The sequence below is a fragment of the Electrona antarctica genome, assembly GCF_951216825.1.
Source record: "Electrona antarctica genome assembly, chromosome: 17".
In the NCBI taxonomy this organism is placed as follows: domain Eukaryota; kingdom Metazoa; phylum Chordata; class Actinopteri; order Myctophiformes; family Myctophidae; genus Electrona; species Electrona antarctica.
In genome coordinates this window covers 21,475,416-21,503,283 of record NC_136798.1, presented here as the reverse complement: position 1 = coordinate 21,503,283, position 27,868 = coordinate 21,475,416, and the positions used below count along the sequence as shown (strand labels likewise).

Below are 27,868 nucleotides of genomic sequence, written 5' to 3'. Positions count from 1 at the left end.
GTTTTCTGTGGGAAGATGCTAGTTCAATTTGCTGACAGCTTTGTGACCAAGCTCACTGCAATATGAAAGTAATAAGAAAAACACATGATGCTGGGATGAGTTTTAATATTAAAAACCTCAATATTTCAAAAAGTAAATAGTTTCCAATATTGTAATATGTAAACAATTAAAAGGTTATACTGCAATACTGTTTGCAACTTTAACAAAAATAATTGTAGTAATGGTGCTTTCCAGTGCCAAATCCTGAGAAAGCTGAGAGGGGCGACAGAAGAGAGGCACAGAAAGATGGGTCTGGTGGGAATCACTCCTTAGGAGTGTGTGTGCTCCTAGCCTGGCTAATAAGCCAGACGTGAATCAGCCGTTGGCAAAAATAAGTCTGGCTTATTAGCCAGGCTAGTGTGCTCCCAGAATAGTTAGTGTCTTAACCAAAACACAATTGATGGGCATATATCGAAAGATTACAATTGATTACTGTGACAACACTTGTCCCACACTCCATTCCCACTCATCCATTCTCCTGTGGCATTTGAACCACCTTGTCTTCTGGGGTTCTCTCCGATGTCACTGTCTTCCAAGCACCAGTCTATGATTTATTAAAAGGTGGAAATGAGTTTTTAATGTAAAAAACCTCCAAGAGTCAACATTATTACAATATATTGTAATATACAGGAATATGCAACAATTACAACGTTAAGTGTGCTTTCCAGTGCCAAATCCATATTTTCTGCAATGCAAATTTGAGTCTCTCAAGTGTGAATTTGTCATGAATGTACAAACACTTATCCCTGACCTTTTATGAGTGATTCGTCAGTTTTCTACGCTGGAAATAATTAATAAACCTAAGTGGGCTATCTTCAGAGCAGAACAGTCCATATCACACTACAAGTGAGTGTAAAAAATGATCAATATCATCTTCAACACCGACTGCGGTGAAGGTGTGAGGTAGGGAGACGCTTGACTCGACTGGGCCTTCACATCTTATTGGCCTTCCAGGATAGGTAGGAATTCCAGGCTATGGCCACGATCTGGACCACAGCCAATCTGCAAACAGAGGAGTCTTATGTTTGAAGGGTGTGCTTGGGTTGAGATTAGATCACATGTACAGTATTATTGTGTCATATAGACCTTCTCCTAAACTAGAGAAAGAACACATAGTTTTATTTTTTTTGTTTTATCCTATAATGCAGTGGTGGCAGTATCAAATCAGGGTTTTCATTGGTATGAAAGATTTAAAGTTGTTAAAATTCTGCACCGAAAACCATTTTATATGATGCTTAAATGCCAAATGCTTTGCAAAAACGCAACATTGTATAGCTAAAATGTTTTAGATGACATAAAAAAACGGATTCATATGTATTTGTTTGCATTGTTTGATAGAGCACATTGACACTATGCTGGTAGTCAGCTTGTAGAACCTTACCTGTGTTGCAGTGGAATGAAATAAAAGTTGGCAATCTGGACTGGTGGCCATAGCTGAAAGACAAACAGAATGTCTATATTGTGTATTTCATTAATTCATTAAAAGATATGCAGATATCAAAGTGAGAATCAATGATATGATGATATGGAAAGCTTACATAGTAGTTTGCGATCAAGGCATCGGTGTAGTCCTGTAAAGACAGAGAAATGATCAATAATTTGCATCATAAGTTAAAATTGTTCAACTAGCCGATCTACATCGACACGTTGTGACATTGTAAATTGGCTATTTTAACTATTAAAGATCACACCCGTGTGAAGTGAGGGGCGCTCTTATCATCTGTACATAATCATGACGTAAAATAGACAATATGCATATTTGCTCAGACACTGACGTAGAATTCTCCATTCATTGTCAATGGGAATTTAATGTTTGTTTAACACGAAGTTTGTGGACGGTAACTAAAAGCTGGATGTAGGAGAGGCTGGCGCCCCCTCAAAAAATGTTTTTCAAAATAGTAAAAAAGGCAAAGAAGTTTAATCCATTGAGACCTGGAACGCATCCATGTCACGTTAGCGTTTAACCACATTAACCATTAAGGATAAGAGGTAAGGCACTGACGGAAATTGGGCCATATGTGTGCTCCCAGAAATGCTTGTCTTAACCACAACACAATTGATGGGCATGTATCGAAAGATTTTAATTGATTACTGTGCGTCATCTGTCCTCTTGTCCTACACTCACATCCATTCTCCTGTGGCATTTAAACTGTCACCCACCTGTCTTCTGGGTATCAGCTGTTAGTCTCCGATGTCACCACTACCGTCTTCCAAGCACCAGTCTTATGATTTATTAAAAGGCCATGGAGGGAGGAACGGGGGCTCCATGCACCACTCCTAGTCCTATCTAGAACCCCTACGAACTGGCTGCTTCCTCAACTTGAAAACATGGTAAAACCCTCACAGGTCCATATTAGGGTAAGAAGCGTGCTCTGGTGGCACAGTGATAAAGTGCCTGTCCACCACCACAGAAGTCGTGGGTTCGAATGCACCTTGGCGCAACCGTCTTCATTGGGCGTCAAACACAATTGGTTCGTGCTCGCAGTTTGCGGGATGGAAGTCAGATGGGGTAGGTGATAATTATTGTCATTGCACGTAGTCCTACGGGCTGGGGCGGCAACTGTCAGTGGGGAGTGTGTTGGGCGGAGTAGGACAAAGGCTCTATGTCCTCCTGGTGGGGGCTCCTCACTGGCAGGTGAGCCCGTAGGATATAACAGCAGTGCCGACGTGTGGGAGCAATCAATTGGCATAATGACTAAATTGGGGAGAAAAAAATCATCTCTCGTGTGAAGTGAGGGGCGCTCTTATACATCATCACATTCCGGGAATATCACAACTGGCGTCTTACATTTTCTGCCCTCACTTTTTAAGGGGCGCTATGTGTGTGATATGAACACAAGTAAGACGCGTGAACGCGGGAAGCGAACGCAGCTGTTGTGGCAGTCTGACACACATACACATACACACAGAGCTTTTTATTCCTCTTAATTTTTGAGTGGTGTAAACCACTCCTACAACTGGCTTTGTTAGTCTGTGCAGAAAAAATGAGCATGGTTGCTATGTTCACCCTGTTCACCCGGGTGTGATTTCATTACGTCAGACAGGCTATATAAGACCTTACACCACTCAGTTCACACGGGTGTGATTTTTATTTTATTTTTATTTATTTATTTTTTAAAGTTTTTTTTTTGCGTGCGTGCGTGCGTGCGATGCACGTGCATGCGATGCACGTGCATGCGTGTGTGCGTGCATGTGTGTGTTTTTGTGTGTGATACAGCTGCGCCCTCTGGTGGCGGGCGGGTGGTGTTACAGCGTGACACACACACAGACAGACATGATCTGCTGGGTCTCATAGTAAATGCTCACTGCGTTCGCAATCACTGCGTTCGCAACTACAGTCTTTTCTTCTTACACTGGCAGGGTTGGCAGGGTAGTAATTTAACACCTACAATACCATTTCACCTTTGAAGTTATGGATCAGTAAGCTTTATGCCTCATAGACATAACATATATGCCCTGTACTATTATACACACACCTCAATAAAGAAACCATTCAATTAAAAAGTTACACGTGCTTGCAAAATGCATTGCTATGCTACAGTGTACGGCTATTTTTGAGATGCTTGGAAGGGCATGTCACATTTTTGTCAAATTATAACATTTACATGCATTGATTAAATAAAACATGAATTTAATCATTTTCCAGTACCTTAATCCAAATTCAAACACGCACAAAGAGACAAATAAACGAGACAAACACAACCTACATAAACTGATCCTAACTCACAAAATGTCCTCTTTTATCGACTTAAAGGTCAGCTCAACGTGTCTTGACATATAAACACAAAGTCAATGTTCCAATGGGTTTGGGTTTATTTTCTTGCTGCTGGTGTTTGTTTGCTGGGGCGTAACTGTTTTTATAATTATGAGCAAACAAGGTACAATGCCACCTGAGCTGAAATTGCTGCTGCACTGTAAAATTGTCAGGGATAATTGAACCCCCAACAGTGTACAAATGGAACCAAATGGACCCGTAACACTAAGGATTTTACTGTGTGGTGATCCTTATCCTTATTAATTATTCCTACTCTTTGGAGATCATATATTGGGTCTCAGTACCTTGTAGTTTTATATCAAATTACAGAGAATTAGATTACTTTTAGAGGATAATTTTGATTGTATTTTGAAATTAATGATATCCCATATTTTTGTATGTATTTTAGATGTTTCTATTATTTAGACGCACATGCCATACAACCAAGTATAAATGAGGTGTTAGAAATAATATTTTACATGGTAGGTAAAGCAAGCAAGTTGAGCATCAATTTGAGGCAATGATTACAAAGAAAAAAAAAGATTACCCCTGAAAAGGTGTGTCTCATCTATTGGGATCTTAATCACAACACACAGTCTTGGGTGGATTCTATAAAAAGCCAAGTAATTAATTGGTATGGTCTCCATCAGGCACACTGCATGCCCTTGGCCTTTTCACTAGCGGGGGTGGGTGGGGGGTGCACAATTATTTGACGTTAGAGGCTCGATGCCAATTGCAAACTGCTGTGGGCTGGACTCACAAAATGATCTCTAAACTCATAAATAATTTATAATGAAAAAAAACTATTAATAACTAGATAAAGTGCCCCTCGGGGCACAAGTCTCCACCAGGGCAGGTCAGGATGTGGCCTCCTGGTGGCGCTATAATAGAGGGTATGTGCATGCATAAAGTGAATGGCAAATCGAGTGGCAAATCGAGTGGCAAAGTGAGTGGAAAAGTGAGTTTAACATCGTTTAACGTCATTTAATACAATCAAATAGGACTTTTCTGTTTGGATATATGTGCTGTCAAGGCCAGAAAGTAGTTTTTACCACTCAGTAGGTGTTCCTGCATAACTTCCAGGTATGATGATGATGTCACACGCATACCCTCTATAGGCCAATGTGAAAAGGGTGCCATTTCTTCTTACGCCTTGGATGGCAATTGGATGATTTGAGGCATTTTGTTCCAAAAATGTGTTTTACAAAGATCCACCTTTTGGTGGTGCTATAACAGGCCAATGTGAAAAGGGTGGGATATATTCCTCAGCCTAGTAGGAAAGTCTGTGAAAGATTTCACGTAAATTGCACGCTGCGTTCATGATTTGAGGCTTTTTGTTCAAAACGGGCCAATCCTGCAAGCGTTGAAAGCCAATGTTAGCCAATTATGATGGAATATGAGATATCGGACAGATCCATCTTGAACACATGACTATAGAGATAGTGTGGAACGATTTGCGGAATTTTTGGACAGAATCTGGAGGTGTAATAGCAAAGAAATGTGTTTTTTTTCCTGGTGGCGCTATAACAGGCCGTTCTGGAAATTTTGGGGCAGAGGTTCATCGTTGGCATCCAGGGAGTGTGTGTGCAAAATTTGGCATCGACCGGGTTAACGGTGCCGGAGATTAGCTGGTAACAGACGGATGGACGGACGCGCGCGCACACACACACACACACACACACACACACACGGACGGACACACGGATGGAGTAAATGGTAATAGTGCCTTTATCCAAGGCGCTTTACAGAGATTGTGCATTACATTCACACATTCACACACCGATGCCGGAGGAAACCATGCAAGGCACCAACCTGTACATCGGGAGCAATTAGGGGTTCAGAGTCTTGCTCAAGGACACTTCGACACTAACTGGGAACCTTGCGGTTCCCATCCGGTAACTCTAAATCCCTGAGCCACTGTCACCAAACATACTCTCTCCCCATGCCTTTGGCTTGGTGGAGACAAAAATAAATAATTTGTAGAGCGAAACGGCTTTCCTGCACAGGTGTGTTTTGCTTACTAAGACTAGACCTGTGCCGTTGGGCACCGGCCTACTTAACAATGAAAAAAGGGAATACATTACACCCGTTGTCATAGCACCCGCTTTAACCGTCTGTCTGTCTGTTGTCCGTTTTGTGCCCATATATGGAGATCTCTATATCTGTCTGGCCATGTCCCTTTTATTCCCCTCAATGATGTTATCAGTATATGGGCATGCCTATATATGGGCATATGGGTGGGCTTGGCCTTGGCAGTTGTGGAAAGTCCTTGTGCCGTGGTAAACATCTGTGGAGAATGTAGTTATGTAGAGAATGTCTGAAGAGTGCAAACTGACTGTGAAAAGTGGACTTACTATAAATCTATTCAAATGGAAGGTGTAACATTCCCTGATTTTGCTTAGCTTGCTGCTTAGACAAAATTCAGAGAACATACTCCCATAAGTGGAGTCTTTAACACCAAATCATTTTTTTAATTTTTTTATGGAGGGATAGACAGTAGGCTCACAGGAAATGGGGAATGACATGCAGTGAAGGCCGTCGGGATCGGGAGTCGAACCCACGGCACACTGCCAGACTGGATTACCAGCCAAGGTGCCTGGACCGCTGAGCCACGGCCCAGGCCTTAACGCCCAAATCTAACAGTATTCTATTTGTTGCAATAAATGGTTAATCTATTCTGACGTTTCCACAGCAGTATCTAGCGGTGTTATTAAATCAAGAATTGGAAAAAGAAAAAAAAATACATTAGGCTATAGTGAGTTTTAACATTTAACATTTAACATTTACAGATCATAGAGAAAGATTGTTTATTAGGTATTGGCATAGCTCAGGGCAGCTTTATGGTTAGCTGGTCCTTAACACAAAGCTTCAGAGGTAGAGAGTGCACTGAATGAGAGGTGAGTTTGAAAATAGTTGGTAAAGTTTGGATTATAATTAAAGCATTTACCTAATAATTAGATAACAATAATTCAAATTATTTTAATCATGTTTCCAAACTATTGTGGACAGTGGACAAATAGTAGCTTATTGTATTGATTTGCAGTGATGTTTACTTTATTGGTGATCAGTGCTAACCATTACATGGTGCTAAACTAAGGCTAAGCTAATAACAATGCTAGCTATGCTTGAAGTTCTTATGTAACTACTAACTATGCTAATGCTAACTTTCATGCTAGCCTCATTGGGCTAATTGCCTGCCTTTGTTTATATTTTCGATTTATGTACACTACTACTAGTCTCATATTTAGAGGCCTGCTTAAGCTAACTGCTGTAAGTGTATTCTTTATGCATAGCTCTGTTCAGACTGAATGAGTCCCTACTGTAAAAGGGGTTTTAAAAGTGAATTCTAAAGCTCAGATTCCACTGTAGATGGGGATCCAACATTAACTTCTTTTTTAGTTTCACTAATGTTTTTACATCGACATTATAGCAATTGTTAATGAATGAATGAATTATTAATTTAATACAAAATAGTGGTTTTAGCTCCATTGGGGAAGTTAACCCATTAAGACCTGAGGCTGATTCTACAAATGCCTTCTAAATCAGTGTGAGCTCGTACATCATTCTAATCGAACAATGACACAGATCCTGTTTTTAATGGGTTGAATGAAAAAGTTTGTATGGGGTGATTATGACTACATTGATATTTAGTCAATCATCTGGTAGGCCTATTGCATTCTGACATAATGGCAAATATGTTAAACAGAAACCACCATCTCCATCTCCAGCGTATTGGGTGTCGTCACCACAACACAGCCCAGAGACACACAACAACAGTACCTGTTGCTGATATTCACTGCATGTTCAGGTAAGTTACAATAATACACTTCTTAAATGATGCTCAGTTTTCATTACAACATTGTGTATGACAGGCATTGACTTCAAGTTGGTTTATATACGGCAATTCCCTTCTCGATCACTGGTTCTCAACGTCAGGATCAAGGACCACCAGGGAGTCCAAATGGACCCTTGCGGGTCTGTAACTCTGAGAATTGTACAGTGTAGATTGGGGTAAAAAACCCCCCAAAAAAACATAGGCCCATAACAGTCCATTTATACCCTTGATGGGCCCTGAACCAGACGTTGAAAAACCATGTTCTAGAGATGATTGTCACCTGTACTGAATAGCACAGGTATCAGACGATTCATAGATACCGGTTTAGTCAGTTAAATATTTTTTTTCCTGGCCTCTGAAAAAGTTTCTTTTGTGTGTGTAATCTAAGGTGCAACCATGCAGATCTTTGTAAAGACGACAACCTGCCAAACGCAGATCACCCTGGAGGTCGAGCCAAATGACACCATTGAGCATCTCAAGTCCAAACTCAAGGTGGAATGGGAGATCCCCATTAACATTCAGAAGCTCGCTTTCCGTGGCGAGCGACTGGAAAATATCCGCTTCCTGTCCGACTACAACATCCAGAACAAATCCATGCTCCAGCTTCTGCTCCCAGGTGTCGACCTGAAGGTTTATGTGCATTTCGACAATGAAGAGATCAAGTGCATGGAGGTTAAACGAGGCGCCACCTTGGACGAACTAAGGGACAGGTGGGATCGCTATCAAAGGGAAGGAGTACTGGAATGATTTAATTATTCTTTACCCTTAACAACGTTGTGCCATTAACTTATTTGTTCTTTTATTGCACTTGAATTAACCTATTTGTTATTTTTTTGCACTTGATTTGAAAGATTTCAAATCGACTTTACCCTTAAAAACATTGTTCCATTAATGTATTTGTTATTTTTTTGCATTTAAATCAGTAAAGATTTCAAATCAACTTCTGGTGTATGTTTTTACATTAAAGGTAGTAGGTACTACATACAGTAGTAAAGTAACTGGGTGTGACTTTGACTACATTTACACAGTAGATGCATTGGATGGAAAAAAACATGAAAGCATGTACATTAGCTGGCTATTTGTTCACTGGAGCAGATGATCAAGTGTTTTTTTTAGCTAAAATCGCAGGTGTGTTTTTATTCTAGCATTCTATTCTCTGGGATCAAACTTTCAGTCACGCTGAACTCAAACTCAATAACCAGCTTTTGTGATCAGACTGACAACTTGTGACTATTCTATTACTTAATATCTATCTATCTACATCACTCATTTGAAAACAAAAGATAGATTACAGTCAAAACACTTAAAATTACCTTTTAATTAAGTGGTAGTCCATTTATACCCAACAGAATTTGGGTGATGTGCTCTTCCCAGGTTTTTATTATTTCACAATATAACTGACAATTAAAGAATTACCATCGCCAACCAATAACTCCAGTAAGCTTAATGAATAGGAATCTTAATTACATACTTTAACTGACATTATCTTCATGAGCACTTGTCATGCAATGCATATATACAGTACAGTAGGTCTATTGTCTGTCCAAGTATCATAATATTGGTCGGTTTACGTCTATCAAAATTCCTGATATCAGGATATGTTGTAGTTGTTTCTATTAAGAGTTTGACATCACATTGCGATGCACTGTTAGCTTGTAGATCAACTCTTTTTGGGCAGGCGAACCGGTCTCCCTATGGGCTCTGTGACAATAGCTCTAGATCACTGCCAGAGCAAAGCAGATGATGTTAGCATTCCACCTCAGACATAACGGCAGCAGCTACCCACGATTACAGCCAGCCAAGACACTGTTACACCGGCCCTGCCAGCTACCCACGATTACAGCCAGCCAAGACACTGTTACACCGGCCCTGCCAGCTACCCAGAGCCTGACAACAATTAACGAGGGGACCCAAGTCTGAACAGCCAAAGTTGACGCCACTAATGGGCATCAAAATAACACACACACACACACACACACAAGATTGCCATTTCCACAGTCCCATCTCTCTCCCTCCATCCATCCATCACAGGAAATGGTTTCTAATAATAATGAAGACAGAAAGACATGGGTCAGGTGGTTTCCTATGTACGTATGAGCTGGTTGAGAGAAAGAGGACAGTCTCCTGGGGGAAAGGCCTATTGCTTCATTAGTGACAGCACATGTCCCAAGCCAGATGCCTCCCACAGATACATACCAGTAGTTCTCAAACTTTGTCATTTCAAGGACCCCCATAACTCTCAGAGTAACAGTCCATTTGGAACCCCATCAAGGAAACCACTCAAACCAGAGGGTCCCTAGATCCCAGTTTGAGAACCACTGTGTTATGCCCCAGGAGCTTACTACTGGGCTGGTCTTACAAATATCTGAGGGGCCAAAGATTTCCATTTTGTGTCAATTGGTGCCATTCAATCACCAAAGCATACCAGCCTGTTTGCACCACAATCTTGAGTTTGTAGACAAGAAAAGCCTATTATTTTAAAATAATTTAAAACTATTTCCTATACAAAAACAGATAACATTTACCACCATGCATAAGTGATTAAAAACCAACTACTTTTAGAATACTGAGATGTGCATACTGTACCTTAGGATCAAGCAGGCAATATAATACAATATTCACAATCATGTACTTTCATCCTGGAATTAACCACACTAGACCTGTGCCCGGTGGCCACAGCAAGTTGTGGAACGATGCAAGTTGGGAACCTAGTATGCAATACCCATTGTCATAGCACCCGTTTTAAACGTCTGTGTCCCATATGGAGATCTCTGTATACAGTATGTCTGTCTGCCTGTGTCTGAAGAGTGCAAAGTAGTGGAGTCGTATCCGATACTTCCGTGACTGCGGAGAGCAAAGGTTCATTTCTCAGTGGATTTATCATCTATGAAGGTTATTGCCTTATTGTGCCTTAACAGGTTGTTGATGGTGGCCATATGGATTTGGGGCTCTCATGAATTTCCCCCGCATTTTTGAGATTTACATGGGGGCTCAATTTGTTTTTTAACCTTCATAGATGATAAATCCACTGAGGAACGGACCTTTTCTCTCCGCGGTCACGGAAGTATCAGATACGACCCCACTAAAGTGAGTAAAGTGACTGTGAAAAGTGGACTGGTTAAGTAATCAAATATCAAATGGCAGGTGTGGGGTTGCCATGGCAATCAATTGGCAGAGGCAGAGGCTGGGAATTCAACAGGCTCATTAGGTCCACTGGCAGAGCCTTTTGTGGTGTTTCTGGACAACGGTGTATCCCAACGACGTAAGGCCAGGCACTGCACTCCCTGTGGTGGTGTGGGACGTGTGTGTGAAATTTGAAGTCGGTAGGTCAAACGGTTCTCGAGTTACGTGGAATACAGACATACACACGTACAGAGACGTGGTGCATTTATAGTAGGATGAACTGGGGCAAACGTTCAACAAAAACAAAAACAGCCGATGTTGAGCTTGTAGATCAGCTATATTCTGCAATTTTGTGTAACAGAGAAAAAAAGGAGAAGACCATGGGGTCTACTAAATATATAAGTAGGTTTTCAGTGGTCATGTACGTAATGACAAATGTTTCTCAGTACTGCTTGTTTATAAAGCTTTGTATGAATTCAAATAAATACACAATATGACAAGAGTGATATAACAAAGACATCCCACCCTCTTCAGCTTTGCAACATTGTCTTCCAGTGTCAGTCCGTTCAGAGCTCCAGAGATACACAGGAAGCCCCCCAGGAAACAGGGCGCAAAACACACCTACACAAACACACAGTAAAATGCTCAATGTTTATTTATCCTCAGTGTTAAATATGTACACTACAGTATCTATACTCACATTAGTGTGTATTTGTGAGAGGAGGCAGCACTGGAGCAGCTCAGACAATTTAGGCGCTTACTTTATTAACAGGGTGCAGGTAAAAAGTGACGTTTCGATTTTTCAGTGTAGTGTGTAGGCTATTTGTGTTTGCATACATTATGTGTAGTTCTGCCTACATGAATGCATGGAAACAAACTGGAATTGTCAGGTTGTTTTAATACAATCCCCATCACAATGAATTAAAGATGATTACTATATGCCAGGATTTCCCCCCGTTCAACCCTTATTTTGAAGAAACAAAACACTGCGATCGGAACCGGATGTTAACATAATGGTGTGTGTGTGTTGTCGGATTAGGTTTTGATCTCTCGCTAGCCGATGAGAAGTACAGGCCGGCGCCATTAGAGCGACCACTATGCTCCGTGCAAAAAGCGTTGTTTTGACCAGAAATGCCGTCTGGGACTGAGAATTGGAGATAAAAGCGACTGAAAGCGTGGGTGCACGCGCAAACCAAGATGGCGCAGTCCAGTGGTATGGCTAACAACAGATAGCCATCCAAAGCTAATGTGAGTAGCCTTTCGACTAGATCAAAACATGTATAAAACTGAATTAACATAATTTACGTGTATTGCCGCTTGCCGAGACTAATCAATTAATTACGTTTATTGGTGGGGATTGTGTTAATTTACACACAATGTGAGATGTTGCACAAACCTCTGTGCTATTAGAGAATAACATGGCTATGAGGATTATTATGGTCATATTTAGTCTTTGTAATTATACAACAATTCCAAATCTTTCTATTGTACCTGAAAATAAGGCACATTTGTACATGTAACCCACACTCGTGTTAAGTGAGGGGCGCTCTTATCATAATACATCATCATACATCACATTCTGGAGATGGGAGAAAGCTGAGAGAAACCTGCTCTCTTCTCCAGACGAGATGTAATCTGCCCAATGGCAGAGGGCAACATGCAAGACTCATTGTCCTCTTAACATCCTGCGTGTTCAGCCGCACACCACTGCATCACGCAAGTGGACAATAGGCTCTGTGCATAACTGTAGTCCTGAGTTTCCAAAAGGTGTATAAGGCTCAGAAGTAGTTTTGTACACATACAGAATGAAGGTGTGTTACAGTTCAAATCTACAATAGCAAAATGTCTGTCATGTCAATCTGGTCAATGACAACTCAGATGTCTCACCTGGTCAACAAGCATTTTCTTCATGGCAGCAGTCTTCGTGCCTCCAACGACTAGTTTGTCCAGGACCTTGTACCAGCCTCCTATCACTGGACCCTGGTGTGGGAAAGACTCTCGTATAAGTCAGAGGAAAACAACCTCACAACAATGCATAATGCCTGATTTATACTTACCAGAAAAGGCTGATCTACAAACTATAGAGGGCGCATGCGTGTGACATCATCATCATACCCGGAAGCGGAAGTTATGCGGGAACGCCTACCGAGTGGCAAAAAACTACTTTCTGGCCTTGACAGTCCATATATCCAAACAGAAAGTCCTATCTGACGTAAACAACGTTAAACTACGTTAAAATCACTTTGCTACTCGATTTGACACTCACTTTATGCATGCATGCCTCTATAAGTATAAGCCCAACTGTGATCATACTGTGAGCACAAGTAGGGATGTGGTTTAGTTTGGCAGCTCAGCCTGAAAACTCCAGTTACAGAAAATACACAAATCTCACTAAAATCAATGAATTTCAATGGTAAGAAATAAACAGTAAGATTATGAACAAGAGAAACATGAACATGAAACAAACAACAACAAAAACAACAACAAATAAATAAAAATAGAATATTGTGAGCCTGAGGCTTCTTGTTTGTGGCAGCGGAGCTTAGTTTCCAGGACAAATGTTGACATGTTGTCTATCTATGGAACCTTGGACAATAACAATAGCCTGTTGTTGTGATGTAAGACGATTAGGAAAATATAAATACACTTTCATTGAGACGCTGTGACGTCAAAACTTGATAATAGATATAAAAAAAGAAACATGGCATTTTGCTAGGTGAGACTGACTTCTGCTGGTGTCAAAACATCCAGAATGGGTTTAGAAATAACTCGCTCCAGACGATTAGGAAAATATAAATACACTTTCATTGAGACGCTGTGACGTCAAAACTTGATAATAGATTAAATGGGTTTAGAAATAACTCACTCCATGGGGTGCGCCACGGAGTGAATATCTCCGCCAGGCTAGGTTGCCCAGGACTAAGTAAGTTGTGGATTTCACAACTGTCAGAAGCTAGGGGGCGATTGCTTTTATGACATGCGGTGAACATTTTGCATTTGTTGTGCCTTTATAGGCAGAAGCTTTTGGAAGTCCATTATACCACCTTTTTCCTGTAACCCATAAGTCTTTGCATTTGTGTGTGCATAAGTTCCTCTTTCTCTTTCTTTTGCAAGAGAAACAAGTGGCCAGGTATGTGAAAACAAGCACAGCGACAGATTGTGAGGTTGTACATCTGTTATTTAAAAACACATTGAGAATAAATTGAAATATTTTGAATATTTTTTAAACATTTTAATAAAAAAGGCACAAAATATTTTCAGATGGATGTCTGTGGACAATTACATATTAATCTGGAGTTCCTTGACGTGAAGAAATGTGGGAACCACTGGTTTAAACAACATTAGGAAGCAAGCCCAAATAAGCAACTACTGTACACTTTAGAATCAAGCCTAAAAAAACATCAACCAGGCAGCAACCAATCATTTATATGCAAGTGACTTTACAGAAAAAACAAGTCAAAGGTTACTTATAATAAGCAGAGATGGCAACACTGCCTGAAGGAAGCCCCAGTACCTTGGCGGGGGAAAAAGGTGGATAGACTATAGAGACCCGTCAATTGGGGTTGATTGGTTGTCGTGTTTAGAATATATGTATGTTTTTCTTTTAAATAGGCCCCTCTCACTCACCAATTACAGTTAAAGATTCTGGGATATCAAAACCTGCTCATTGTCACACGACTCCTGAGTCCCGAGTCAATAAACCAATATATTCTGAATACAACCTTTTTATTTGGCTTCAAATTAAAAAAGCCAAGCAAAAAAAGATCGTTTTAATAGTGGAAATGTGTTTTTGAATTTACAGTAGGACTGGTACTTATTGGAGGTACAGTAGCATGTATCAAAGAGCTGTTTACACTGGTCACACAAGGTGCCAAAGAGAAAGGCCACTGTGGCGACTCTGTTAGCACTTTAGTAGTCTTTATGGATCATCTTGTTTTCAGTTTCCTAATAGGCTACTAAATGTATCTGGCAATAAAGCTGTTTCTAATTTTCTGAGTTGGCTATACCAGTATTAAGCACTGTGAGTCACGAAGTTACTTAAATGTAACTCATGAAAATTCAAAATATATTGTTTCTATACCAGATTATAACTCATATGGTTATAATGTAGACACCACCAACGAATAGGGGAGAGGAGCCGAGTGGAGTGACTCACCACAAAGAAAAAACCTATACTCATCATCTTGGCTGTCCGCTGAATACTGTGATTGGCCAATCCCTTCCTCTCAATCAGCTGCTGGGAAATGACATCACCAACACCCACTAATGACCCTGGAGGAGAGAGAGGGGGGATTGTGAAGGCAAGGCGAGTTTATTTGTATATAGCATATTCCAAAAAAAGGCAATACAAAGTTCTTTACACAAAAGATGAAATTTAAATTTAAATTAAATTTGAATACATAAAAAAAAACCCAAAGAAACGAACAAAAGTAGAGAACATTGAAGGATAAGGACGTGGTAACAGAAGCGAGAGCAAGAAACAAAGGCAGAAAGAGAATTATGATTAGTGGCATTTCATCACCTTGTATTACATTGTGTGCCCAATGCTTAGTGGGCAAATCAAGCCCATGCACCTGCCAATGCATGGATGGGGGTTTCTTCACTGAGGAGAGCCAAATTGTGTTCAATGGGATGGAAGAACAGCAGGTGAACTGGCTGGGATACTGAGGAAGTGCCTTCCCTTACAGGAGAGCGGAGGAATAAATTGGACATGACTTCCTCATTACTGCTGCCAGTAGGGCTAGGCAGAATTCCAGTTTATATCTAATCGCAGATCACACTATCAATATTATCGATATATTGCGTGCCAGTACTGCCAGTGACAACTTGACTGGGCTGTATGGCAAGACACAGACACAGCTGCTTCAATTTCTCCAGTGTCTAACAAACTGAACAGGTGGCAGAAGTTTTTACTTCATATACATTCTGAAGGATGAGATGTTTTCTCTCACTCTGCTGGAATTGTACTGTAGTAAATATCTCTTACCCTTCTCACCTGTGTGTGTGAAGGGGGGCAAAAGAAAAACAGTTTGAGGGCAAAAACACAATGGCGCAGACACAAATCCAGCGCAGATATTTCTTTAGTATTTAGAGAGCATTCACGTTTAAGACGGGTGGGTTCACAGTAGTCTCTGCAGAAGTTGTATACTCCAATTTTGACAAGATGTCAAGGGGGCCCAAGCCTGAATGCTGCCAAAACGTGATTGGCAGTGAGTGCCTCTGATAAAAAAAACACGTCCAAAGACGTCCTTGGAATGAGTTAATAGTGGGAAAAAACATCTTCAAATAGCCATCTACAAGCTCACAACGCGTCGCGTTGTGAGCGTTGTATATCCACTGGTGTAATGTCCACATTCATTTGTACAGAATTTGACAATTTTCTGAGTTGTCACATTACATGAACATAATCCTAAACCGTTAATGAAAATTACGACTTCATATTTGATCAACAATCAATTGATAGACTATCAGGTTGGGGCTGTTTGGTTACATCTACAGTATCTATGATGTAGTAGGGGAGCCTATCAGTTTCCGTGATTTCGGAATGTTAATTTTTGGAGACATGTATATCTTAATTCTTGAGGTTACCAGAATGCCAAAACAACATGTCTCCAATTTTTTTTGTCGGGTTTAGCATGTTTAATTAGCATAATTAGCTATATAATTGCCAAAAACTGAAAATGGCAATAACCTTGCTTCTAGGTAACTTATAAAGGTGATCTAAGAGTCTAAGTCCATGTTTGTGATGTCCAGAAATTCATCTGTTACCATTGTGAAGTCATACAACCTTTCCTAATTAGCATAATTAGCATAAATTATGCACAAAACAGGTGAAAATCAGCAAATTGCTGCATTTTTTTACTTTTAATGAACTTTTAAAGCTTCTCACAGACTCTAAGTGTATGTTTACAAGTCCAGGAATTATTATCATCCTATAAATAAATCATGCAACCTTTTGTCTATGTAATAATCATGTAATAATCACACCGAAACAAGAAATAGCTATATTTCTTTGCTTTAAGTTAATTAATGAACGTGATCTTACAGACAGTGTAAGTATGTTTGCATGTCTAGAAAATATTCTCTTTCCATAACTAGGATATGCAACCTTTCCTTATTAGTGTAATTTGCATATATATATCCCTCATATAAAATAATTCACAATATGAGAAATGGTCACAGAATTATCACATTGTTTATTCTAATATTTACAGAAAGTTTTGCATTTAAATTGAAGGGTCTCCATCTTCGTCATCGTCATCTGAGTCAATCCCCAACAGATGTGCCTTACTTACATTACCACACACCTCTTCATCTGCCCCACACATGCACATCTCAGAGCAGTTCAAATGTTGGGATCGACAAGAACAATGTGACATGCACTGTGATTTCTTGCAGCCGCATTTGACCAGTTGGGTAATGGTGCCTGGGGCTGGGGGATCCCATGTTGTGACTGGCACCAGTTGATCTCCCTCAGCCTCCCATCCATATTGAGTTGCTGGTGGCATCTGTGGGTTGGGTACGTGGTCCTGATCCCATACCATTGCCTGATAATGTGCACGGGCAATGGCTTGATGTAATGCTCCTTGTGTAGGTGGCAGCTTCTCGGCTTCTAATTGTTTCTTGGTGAATAACCTCCACCTGAGCTCACCAACATCCACAAGATTTGTACCGGGCTCGTACAGCTGGCAAACAAATGCTTCAATCTTTTTTTCTGTGTCAGAACTGAGCTTTTTTGTAGCTCCTAAAGTGGCAAATGCAGATACCACCTCCACAGGACACCTTTTCAGGGCTTGCCAACAGGTTAACTTTCCCTTTCCAGCAAAATGGCCTGTCTGGTCAGCTCCAGAGAAGGCATGGAACCCTGGTAAGGCTGAAGTCATCGTTTTACCCAGTGCCTGCACTACTGGCTCCAGTGAGATGACACGTTTTTTGTTCCCCACTCCGGTGATGAAATAGGTGTCCTTGCACAGCTGATGGTACCGTCGGATTGCAAGAACAAAGACATCAGTGTCAGGGGACTCAATGTAGAGTTGTGTTGCCCCTCTTTGGACAGCATCCAGGCTGTGCAGGATTATCCTTGTGTCAGCCTCTTCCTGTGAGCTGTGGAGATGTTTTACATCAATAGAATTTGAGTTGACATCCTGCCTTGACGTGATTATAAAAACGTTGGGTCTCCCCTGGAAGTGTTGGAGGGCTTTCTTAGCAAGATAGACAGTCAGCTCATCTTTGGTGCTGATACCTGACAAGAACTGTTTTTCTGATACCTTCCCTATCGGTGTGTTGTCTTCCACATGATAAGTGGTAGGGGGCTTGCCACCCTGACGTCGCTTACGTGTGGCCTCCTTCAGTGAAGATGCAATGTCATAGCGGTCAAATACTACATGGATCTCACTATGTTCTTTGGTCTTCGTGTCCAGTTTGGCTATGAAGTGGTCAGCCCACTGGGAACACGTCTTGATCCATGGTGGCTTTCCCATTTCCTGTACCAATGCCATTCCATCTATGACAGTTACACTCTTAGCTGGCACGGGACAACTGTCAGTGGCAGCACTCTGTGGTTGCTGATCAACACCAACGTCACCAGTCCTCTTCTCATTCTGCAGCTCCTCGTCAACCTCAACGTCACCAGTCCTCTTCTCATTCGGCAGCTCCTCCAGAATGGTCATGAGCTTGCTCTTGTCTGTGCAGGGCCGAAGGTCACCAGTCACTGTAAAGAGGGCACGTGGTTTGGCAGTGAACTCGTGCTGGCCAATGGCTTCTTTGAGGTTGATCTCTGACCGTGATCGAGCAACAATCAGCATTCGAGCAAACAGTGACCTGTCATCCTTCAATTCCACCACCTGGTCAGCGAGCTTGTGCTTCACTACTTTTCCTGCACTCTTCCACATCTTCAGTTGAACCTTTTTCATTCTGGCCCAGACACTGACTTCATTTTTGTTAATGCGCTCTTTCACAAAAGCAACATATTTCTGCTGGCCAATTTCGTCTTGGCTGCATACATCTTTCTCCACGTGGGGTGGCATCACAACTTTTGTGATGATATTGGGTAGGTCTTTGCCATCATAAGTTAGAGGATTCAAAGATGACTTGATCACATGCTTCAATCGAAGGACATACTTTCCCTGCCTTGTCCAGACAGCCATGGACAAGTCATGGTGCTCCTTTCGTGTAGATGTTTGTGTGCCTGCCATCTGGTGTGCTTCTTCAGCAAGTCTACTCAGCTCTGGTGCTGTCAGGAAGAACCTATCCCTAGCACTGGCATTCTGAGTAATGCCCACAAGGCCTCCAGTGACCTTCATGATGCGATTGATGTGCTCAAGTGCATGATCCACCCCAATGGCACAGAATGGTATCTTATTCTTATTGACAGTGAAATTACCATCCATAAATTCTTGGTAGATCTCTGGATCTGTGGTCTGCAGGGCCTTCATTTCTGCAAGGTAGACTGGAACCAACCGGGCATACTTCTGCTTGTCATGAGCAAAGAAGTATTTGCATAGCTCATCGAGGGAAGAAAGATGAAGTTCCCAGAGTCCATCACGGGTAGCACGTATGAAAGTGTATATCAGTAACACCATCTTCATGTAGCGCCGCACAAACTTGAAGAGGGGAATGTTCGCTTCCTTTTTCTTGTCAAACTCTGCCATGGCCTCCAGGACTTTGTTGGACTCTAGGGTAGCTAGCATGGCCTGCTGCTCCTTTAACACGTCTTGATGAATGTGTTCAATACAGCTTTTGTCAACCAGCTGTGCCGACTCTGTACATGGACCCTTCAGGCTTGGATACTCTCTGAATAATTCTTCCATATAGAGGTCAAACAGGGCTTGAACTGTTGTCATGTGATTCCACACACTGTCAACTTGCAAAAAAAGGAATAATTATATATGTAATATAATAATATTATCATCAACGTTTCAGTCTATGATACCTTCATTAGGACTAGAAACTGAGAACACATGACACACCCAAACAGAAAATTATTTCCTAGTAAAATTGTAAAGTAGCTTACCTGTATTTAGATGAGAAGTGGCCTGTCTTGCAGTGGTACCAACAGTGAGAAATATTTCCTGTATCCACTCCGTAATTCAGATTTATACAATTTACTACGGTTTAATGCAGACCAGAAACACCTTATCCTCGGTTAGTCACTGATGATGTGTCCAAGCAGCACCATTCAGGTGTTTTCAATAACTATGATTAGCTTGATTTGCACAGTTGCATGACTTAATTGCAAGAGTTTAATTTATGGATATACAAACAGAAACAGACTGTTAGATAACTTTTATCAATCTATTAAAAGCAAAACGGGTAATTTCCTACTTCCAGACTAATTAATAAATCATCTATGCAGATTATACTAATGACAAAAGGTTGCATGATTTACTTATGGCAGGATAGGAATTTCTGGACATGTACAACTACTCAAGTAGTCAATAAGAGTTTCAGATCATCTCTCTAAGTCAGCTAAATGTGAAAAATGCAGCAATTTCCTGATTTTAACGTCGTTTTTGCATAATTTATGCTAATTATGCTAATTAGGAAAGGTTGTATGACTTCACAATGGTAACAGATGAATTTCTGGACATCACAAACATGGACTTAGACTCTTAGATCACCTTTATAAGTTACCTAGAAGCAAAGTTATTGCCATTTCCGTTTTTGGCAATTCATTAGCTAATTATGCTAATTACACATGCAAAACCCAACAGAAAAAATTGGAGACATGTTTTTTTGGTATTCTGGGAACCCCAAGAATCAAGATATACCTGTCTCCAAAAATTAACATTCCAAAATCACGGGCATCAAAATCTGATTGATTGGCTCCTCTACTAATGACTAAGCGAGCACTGAAGATAATCATCGTAATGTACAGTAGGCCTACCACTCAGGGAATAAAGTAGTGTTGTCAATCAATGTATTGTTTTTCTTTTATGTAGGCTAAGCATTTTCTTAGACTACAACCTCCTTAATTGCACAGTGCCAGCCTCACAGAAGGAAAGAAAATGTCTCAGTGATCCTCCGCTTGTGTAAAATGAAAGTGTAGTATTCTGTACAGTATGTACATTTCTAAAGGGGTGTAATCTGTCATGAATGTGTTGCTGCAGCAGAAGAACCTCCTTATCATCCAAGTTATTTATCCAAACAAAGCCTGTCCAAAACACACACATCAACTTAATATACAGTACATAGGGGTATATCCATTCATGAAGGATTGAGTGCCTAAATAGCGTAGAATAATGGCTCCATTTAAAAAATGCGTTCAAAGTTTATTTTGGGAAACTGTAACTGCCATTGACTAATTATCTGTATGCAGAACACCTTTAATTTGTTCATGACGTATCCTTGATTACAATGGTTATGCATTATATAGGCCTAGTATATCCATTCACTGATGATAGATGTATGCTCATATCTCTAGTGATAGAAAATGATGTACATTATATTGACACCTATATCAATATCTATATTTAGACAGTTGTACATTATGCAAATCAGTCGGATTGGACTTGAACTCCAAGTGCAAATGGCTAGGTCAGACTTAAGTCTACCTATTTCTATTTTATTTTTGCAGATATTTTTGCAGAAATTCACATGACGAATTACGTCTATGGAACCAATGTGAAAAAACATCTGCCTTTGGTGGTATACTTTTAAGTCATTGGCTGGTGGCAGTACGGAGATGCCGTCATCTTCATCCTGTGCACCACTGTTAATAAAACACTGGTTAAGAATATAACCTTTCCTGAAAATGTCAGGGGACATATAATAAGGGCGGGTTAGGGCAACAGAAAGCAGGCACATGCACAAGTAAAACACCTTTGTATGGCCGAGCAAAAGTCAACCGTGGACCTTGAGAGACAATAAACATGTATTTCATGTGTGATTCATAGTCTGACACGTTCCACTGGCTGTAAAGTCAAGTGCATGGATAGAAGTGTCTTAAGAGGTAAGAGAATACTCATTTTATGGTCAACACACACACACACACACACACACACACACACACACACACACACACACACACACACACACACACACACACACACACACACACACACACACACACACACACACACACACACACACACACACACACACACACACACACACACACACACAGTGTGAGAAGCACCTTTCTAAAAGACACCTTGACTGGACGGACACAGAATGTCAACAGGGGACAAACACAGGCCAGATATAATTAAAGTACTATCACATTCTGGGTCAGTGCATCAATGTAAAGGGATTGGGCTGGCAGAGCATCTTGAGCATTAAGCTAATGAAAGAAGAGTGACTGGTAGCACCAGGTGTAGAAGAACTACATGGAAACTAAAGCTGCAGTATTGGAGAAACACATTACTGTATCCTAACATGCCTCGTCTCGCTTATTTTCCACATTGATTCTCACGCACATTCATTTGTTAATTCACAAACACTTCTTTACACAAAGCCATTCCCTGTTTACTATTCCTTTTTATGGCACTGCAGCAGTGCAGCGTGTACATATTTAAATCCTGGTCATTCATGTGCATTTCAAACCATCCTTACGAGACCATTTTCACACTCAAAAAAAGCCACCAGTCAGGATTTTACAGTGTAGTTCACCCATTGCAATTATCTTTAGTCTATATCCAAATATGAAATGGCCCATATCCCATTATCAATGAATCACACAACCATGTGTGGCAATACGGTGGCGGATATGCCTCTTAAGATTCCTGCCTCTAGACGCATTTCTTGAATACTATACTTGCTCTCTTCTCTCCCTCTCACACACACACACACACACACACACACACAGCATACATTCTGGAAGCACTACCCCTCCACCATACTTCCCTTCTATACCAATTGTGTGTCTAATTTTGTTTTCCTGCCCACTCTCCTCTCCATCAATTACAAGTCCAAAACAATGGTGATGACTCATTGGAGTTGGTAAGAGGAAAGGGTAAATTTTATTGTCCCAAAGCGGAACTTTGTCTTTACAGAAAAATAAAAATAAAAACATCACAAAAGCATGAGTAATCTCATAATGGTAGACAGTTGGGTCATATTTATTACACTAATATTTAGCAGCTTGCTGGAGCCTGTTACAAACAATATAGCTTCAAGTGGTCTGATTTTCAGAACGCATTGTGCATAAGGTTCGTATTCAGAACCTTATGCACAATAAACGCTATGACTGCTCGTACAGACTCTGTATGAACTCATGGTCTTAAAGAGTGTATATAGTCTAGAAGAAATGTTAGACCTTGAATTGATGAATTCTTGTCGCGACTCCAGCACCAGCAGACCTTTTCACACTCCCCATCATAAACATTCCAAATGGGTCCAAGTTTATTTCCTGGTGCATTGTTTGTGAATATCAGAGGCTGACAGAAAATAAACTCGGACCCACAAGCTGTTCCCTAGCAACACAATTCCAGTGACAAGATCTATAGGGAATTGTCCATTCACACAAGCTGGGGCACCTACTACAAATTCTCAGGAAGGCAATACAATTTATAGTAAATACCTGAATGGTAAATGGTGCATTTATGTAGCAATTGTATCTCAAGTGCGTGCATACGTGCAAGTTATTTTTTGCATCCACAACAGGACTTCGGGTGTGTATGTAGGTGAACTTTGACCGAAACGAAGTGGGCTCTGGAGATAACTGGGCACTAGAAATGTAAACTGGAAGTCTTTGTATACAATTAAATTTACTAGGCATTGAGCAGACGCTCATAATCCAGAGTGATTTACAGTAAGCAAGAGAAACACAAGGGGAAGATGAGAGACACCACACCCAACCACCCACGTAATATTCTAATATTTTGAAAAAATGAAGAAACAAAATAGGTTTTGAATATTTCACTATGTGCAATGAATGTAGAATATATGTTTTTTGTGGCATCAACTTGTAGCGTCGGCAACGCGTTTCCGTTTTTTTTGCCAACGCTACAAGTTGAAGCCGTACACTAGCGTAATTTCCACCTGTTTAAAAACACGGGAGACGCCTGGACTAGCCGTTTTGTGACGCGAAAGTGTGATTTTTGTGATTTTTTTGTGTGAGTGTGATTTTTTTGAGAAGGAGCTGTACACGTTATATAGACAGATAACAGATTCATTTGTAGACCTGGCATCCTATAGTGACTATAGGATGCCAGGTCTAATGAATCTGTTATCTATATAACATTATAACATGCTATCCAACATTTTGATAAGCAAAGGCTAAAATGTACGTTTTAGCCTTTGCATAAGCCTGCAAGGTCGTCATGGTTAGGGCAAGCGCTACGGGTCGGGATAAAGTGGAGTCTTTAGATTAAGGCTGAAGATTGGGAGTGAGTGAGTCTGCAGTTCTAACTGCAATTGAGAGTTCCTTACACAGTTTGGGAGCCAGAATTTAGGGAGAAGAGTCTGGGATGTGCAGAGTTGTATATCTGCTGATCAATTGGCCACTGGAAGGCATTTTGACGTTCAGCAGTCTACCCCCAGCACTGCATGAATTGGCATTATATTCACTAAAGTATATGGTTAATGAAGAGTGTTCTTCTCCTGTCTGTGTCAAAAAGCTTAAATATGGGTTCTCCACCTCAGGAATGTGTTTACACTAAGTGGTATACCGGCATACATTATCAGCTTATTTTCACAGGGTATACACCAGACCAAATAGATCTACAGTACAGAAGGATAGTCAAAACACTGCCTACTGGCGCCATCTAGTGATTATGGAATGATATTACACTTAATGGTTATGAGGAGTAACCTAGGCTCAGACACTACTACTGTTCTACAACAAGTCAATGAATAGATAAGACACCAGTTAAATATAGTGTCATTGTTTAAGTGTGAGCTTGTCAGCTTTGACAGATTTATGACATGGACTACTGACAGATTTATGAAACTTTCTTTCATGAAATTTAGGTTACATGGACTACTTTCTCACTCCACTGTCACTCACTCTACAGGACATGGTACACAGTCAAAGCCTGTGTTCATTTTAACTCAGAGTTCGACCTGGCGAAGAGCCTTGGCACAAACCGTCGTCAATATTGTACTGGGGCATGAGTGTGTAGGAGACTTCGTGTACATTATGAACCCAAAGATTAAATGATGAATGTATTTTCTGAGATAAACCAATAGGCCTATAATGCAGCCATTCAATAAAGCTATCTCTGGGGTTGCTTACCTCACAAGCCCTATTCATCTGTTTTTCCATCTTGCCTCCATGGTGTTATTACAGATTTTCTTTTAAATTAATGTATCTCTACTACAGTGATGTCTCTCTTGAATATTAGCACGAATCCCTACTCTCCTTCAAAACCGCTCTTGAAGAGCACCTATAGGTAAGGTGGCTGCCTGCAATTCAAAGCTGGCCCCAGTAAAAAAGTCAAACTTTTTGCAAAGTGTTAAATAAAAGAGGGAGTGCCACAATTTTTGTATTTTTCCAGTTTGTCATGTGTCTATGAGGTGACAGTACTTCATTAGACACCTTGGAGTCGTTTTTATGTGCAATGGTGTATTAACTTTGTATTTAGGGTATATAAAAGGATAGAGACTGATCTGGCGCGAAGCTCCGCCCCCCCCCCCCCCGCTATTCATGTCAGTGGAAGTTGCTCAGTGGCGTTTTGAAGCACCCGGAAGAGCCTTCCACTTCCGCCTTTTTTTCGATTTGGGCACCAAAATTTGGTGCCCAAAATGCGGAAGTGCAAACGCGCTCAACATTAAAGCCCAGCTGCACGGGGTTTCCCAATCATACTTCCACGGGTCCGCCTGCAGTCCCTCCTCTTACCACTAGGGCCCAGTGCTTCAACGTTGGAAAGCCTCACTGGCCTCACTTGGGCTGAACCATAGAGTATATAAAAGGATAGAGACTGAACTGGCGCGAAGCTCCGCCCCCCCAGCTATTCATGTCAGTGGAAGTTGCTCAGTGGCGTTTTGAAGCACCCGGAAGACTGCCGGAAGTACCGTCTCAGAACGTCTACTTCCGCATTTGACCACCAAATTTTGGTGGTCAAATGCGGAAGTGCAACCGAGCGCTCAATGTTAAAGCCCAGCTGCACGGGGTTTCCCGGTCATGAATCCACGGGTCCGCCTGTAGTCCCTCCTCCTACCACTAGGGAGGAGAGCTTCAACGTTGAATAGCCTCACTGGCCCCTTGGGCTGAACCCTTGACAGTCAAACGGGCCAATGAAATAAACAGTAATATAGTGACATCACACTATCAGCCCCTCCCCTAACCCCTCCCCCTTTATCATACAACTACAGCTGTGGGTGTGGCTTCAGTTCAGGTGGATCACCACCCATCAACACCCACCAGGCAAACCAGGCATACTTCATGAACTGGTGGGCCCACATAAAAACAACATTTTAACAAATACTGTACACTGAGTGGTGTAATATAGCCTGTCTGACGTAATGAAATCATGTCTGACGTAATGAAATCACACCCGGGTGAACAGGGTGAACATAGCAACCATGCTCATTTTTTATGCACTAACAAAGCCAGTTGTGTCTGACGTAATGAAATCACACCCGGGTGAACAGGGTGAACATAGCAACCATGCTCATTTTTTCTGCACTAACAAAGCCAGTTGTAGGAGTGGTTTACACCACTCAAAAAATATATATACCTCCTCATATAACAATATATATATATAACAAGACCTGATGATCATGTTTTAGGGTGGAAAAAAAATCAATCAATCAATGTTTTTCTTACCGGCAGTCACTATCTGGACAGACCATGGATACTTGGTCATCAAGACCTGGTAGGATCTCCACAGGCCTGCCATTCTACCTGCATGAAATACAAGCTTATGTAGGTCAATCAATAGCTTAAATAAAATGCACAGTAAAGCCCGCCCAGGTGTTAATTTATCCATGTGTACCAATTTCTGGGTTCAACTAGAAAAAGCAGTTCCCGAGGAAACTGTGCTCGCAGAAAATATAGAAAGAATATTTAGCATGTTGAGAGAAATATTCCTTAAAAAGTACAACATTTAAATTAGCTATATTGACTATAAAGATACATATCATAAAACATTATATTGATTTAAAAGCATGAATATCTATGGTAGAAATAGCATTTCAGTTTATAATTACATCAATCATTTGAGTTCAAAACAGAACTGAACAGAACTATATTGGTTAGTAGTGGCTAAGTATGTACTCACCACCCCCCCTCCCCCCCAAGGCTGGATCCCGTTAGGTCAATCACACTAGGCAGCTGCCTCTGTCTCCACAACGCTCTCAATTAGAGAACAATTAATTAGATAAAAAGTCAGGGGCTGAGGCCTGCCCTGAAGTGACGCTAAAAATGAAAACTCTCAGCCTGTCACCCACGGCCAAACGAAGTAAAAGTGCGCTATTCTAAATAAATTATAGGTTAAATTAGGTTTATGCAACGTTACATCATGAGTGCTAGCAGCAGGATTAAAAATGTGTCAGTTCTAGGATTGATGAAGCAGACTGAAGGCATAGTGTCTTCCAACGTGACTAAACGGTGAAGATATAGATACAGTATAAAGTTCAACATCAACCCTTTACTATTTATTCGACAAGTTATGACAACCGACTTGGAAGGCTGCTACATTGATCACTCAGTGTGTAACTGTGCATAAATTACTTTATTCTCGTGTTTATACATGATGCTACACTGAATGAAACAGGCGATAGAGGATCGAAGCCTACTTTATTACACAGAGAAACTGCTACATTGTAGCAAATAATCACACACATGCCTGCTTCTGTTCTGTTCCCTCCTGGGCTCCAACGATTCCAATGACAGGAATGTAGGTTATTTCTTGCCGTGAATATTTCCCGTCGGACAGCTCTTTCTGCAAGGCAGTGTACTCCCGGGAGATGATGAATTTGACAAATGTACCGTGCAAAGGTTCCCGTGCTTAATAAAATAACAAAACGTTAGTTTGAAAATATGTGTTCCACCGGTGATTGAATGTCTCTTTGAAGGGCTGTCTAGCAGTTAAATTAAGGCAAAAAGTACCAATTCTACTGATCATAACGTCACTTCCACCGTAAACATCCGAAGTATAATTACTTATCATTGCCCTCTAGTGTCCAAAGTCAAATACACAATTTACATTGGCGTCTGCAAGTTACAGAACCAG

The 27,868-nt window shown here is 40.9% G+C and overlaps 1 protein-coding gene across 4 annotated transcripts; it reads right to left on the bottom strand.

Annotated features, from left to right (window-relative positions):
• Nucleotides 1-43: 43 nt before the first annotated feature.
• Nucleotides 44-27,747, bottom strand: mpv17 (mitochondrial inner membrane protein MPV17). Of its 4 annotated transcripts, none has more exons than XM_079525808.1 (8): nucleotides 26,844-26,870; nucleotides 26,461-26,538; nucleotides 14,908-15,023; nucleotides 12,639-12,731; nucleotides 11,277-11,372; nucleotides 1,578-1,610; nucleotides 1,421-1,473; nucleotides 54-1,041 (listed from the first exon to the last, which is right to left on the bottom strand). In XM_079525808.1, exons 2-8 carry the CDS (start codon nucleotides 26,531-26,533, stop codon nucleotides 972-974), a joined length of 534 nt encoding a protein of 177 aa, XP_079381934.1. In that variant the 5' UTR covers nucleotides 26,534-26,538; nucleotides 26,844-26,870; the 3' UTR covers nucleotides 54-971. The 4 variants fall into 4 exon arrangements, with proteins under 4 accessions (XP_079381935.1, XP_079381934.1, XP_079381933.1 ...); XM_079525807.1 differs by lacking the exon at nucleotides 26,844-26,870 and adding an exon at nucleotides 27,478-27,747 and having other exon boundaries at nucleotides 55-1,041; XM_079525806.1 differs by lacking the exon at nucleotides 26,844-26,870 and adding an exon at nucleotides 27,478-27,747 and having other exon boundaries at nucleotides 58-1,041; nucleotides 26,461-26,534.
• Nucleotides 27,748-27,868: the final 121 nt, after the last annotated feature.

Bases quoted from the DNA above. Each gene is read 5' to 3' on its own strand.
- mpv17 (XM_079525807.1), bottom strand. From the start codon at position 26,533: ATGGCAGGCCTGTGGAGATCCTACCAGGTCTTGATGACCAAGTATCCA. The intron at 12,732-14,907 runs GTGAGTCACTCC...TTCCCACACCAG, and splicing joins GTATAGGTTTTTTCTTTGTG to GGTCCAGTGATAGGAGGCTG. The intron at 11,373-12,638 runs GTGAGACATCTG...GTGTTTGTGTAG, and splicing joins AGAAAATGCTTGTTGACCAG to GTGTGTTTTGCGCCCTGTTT.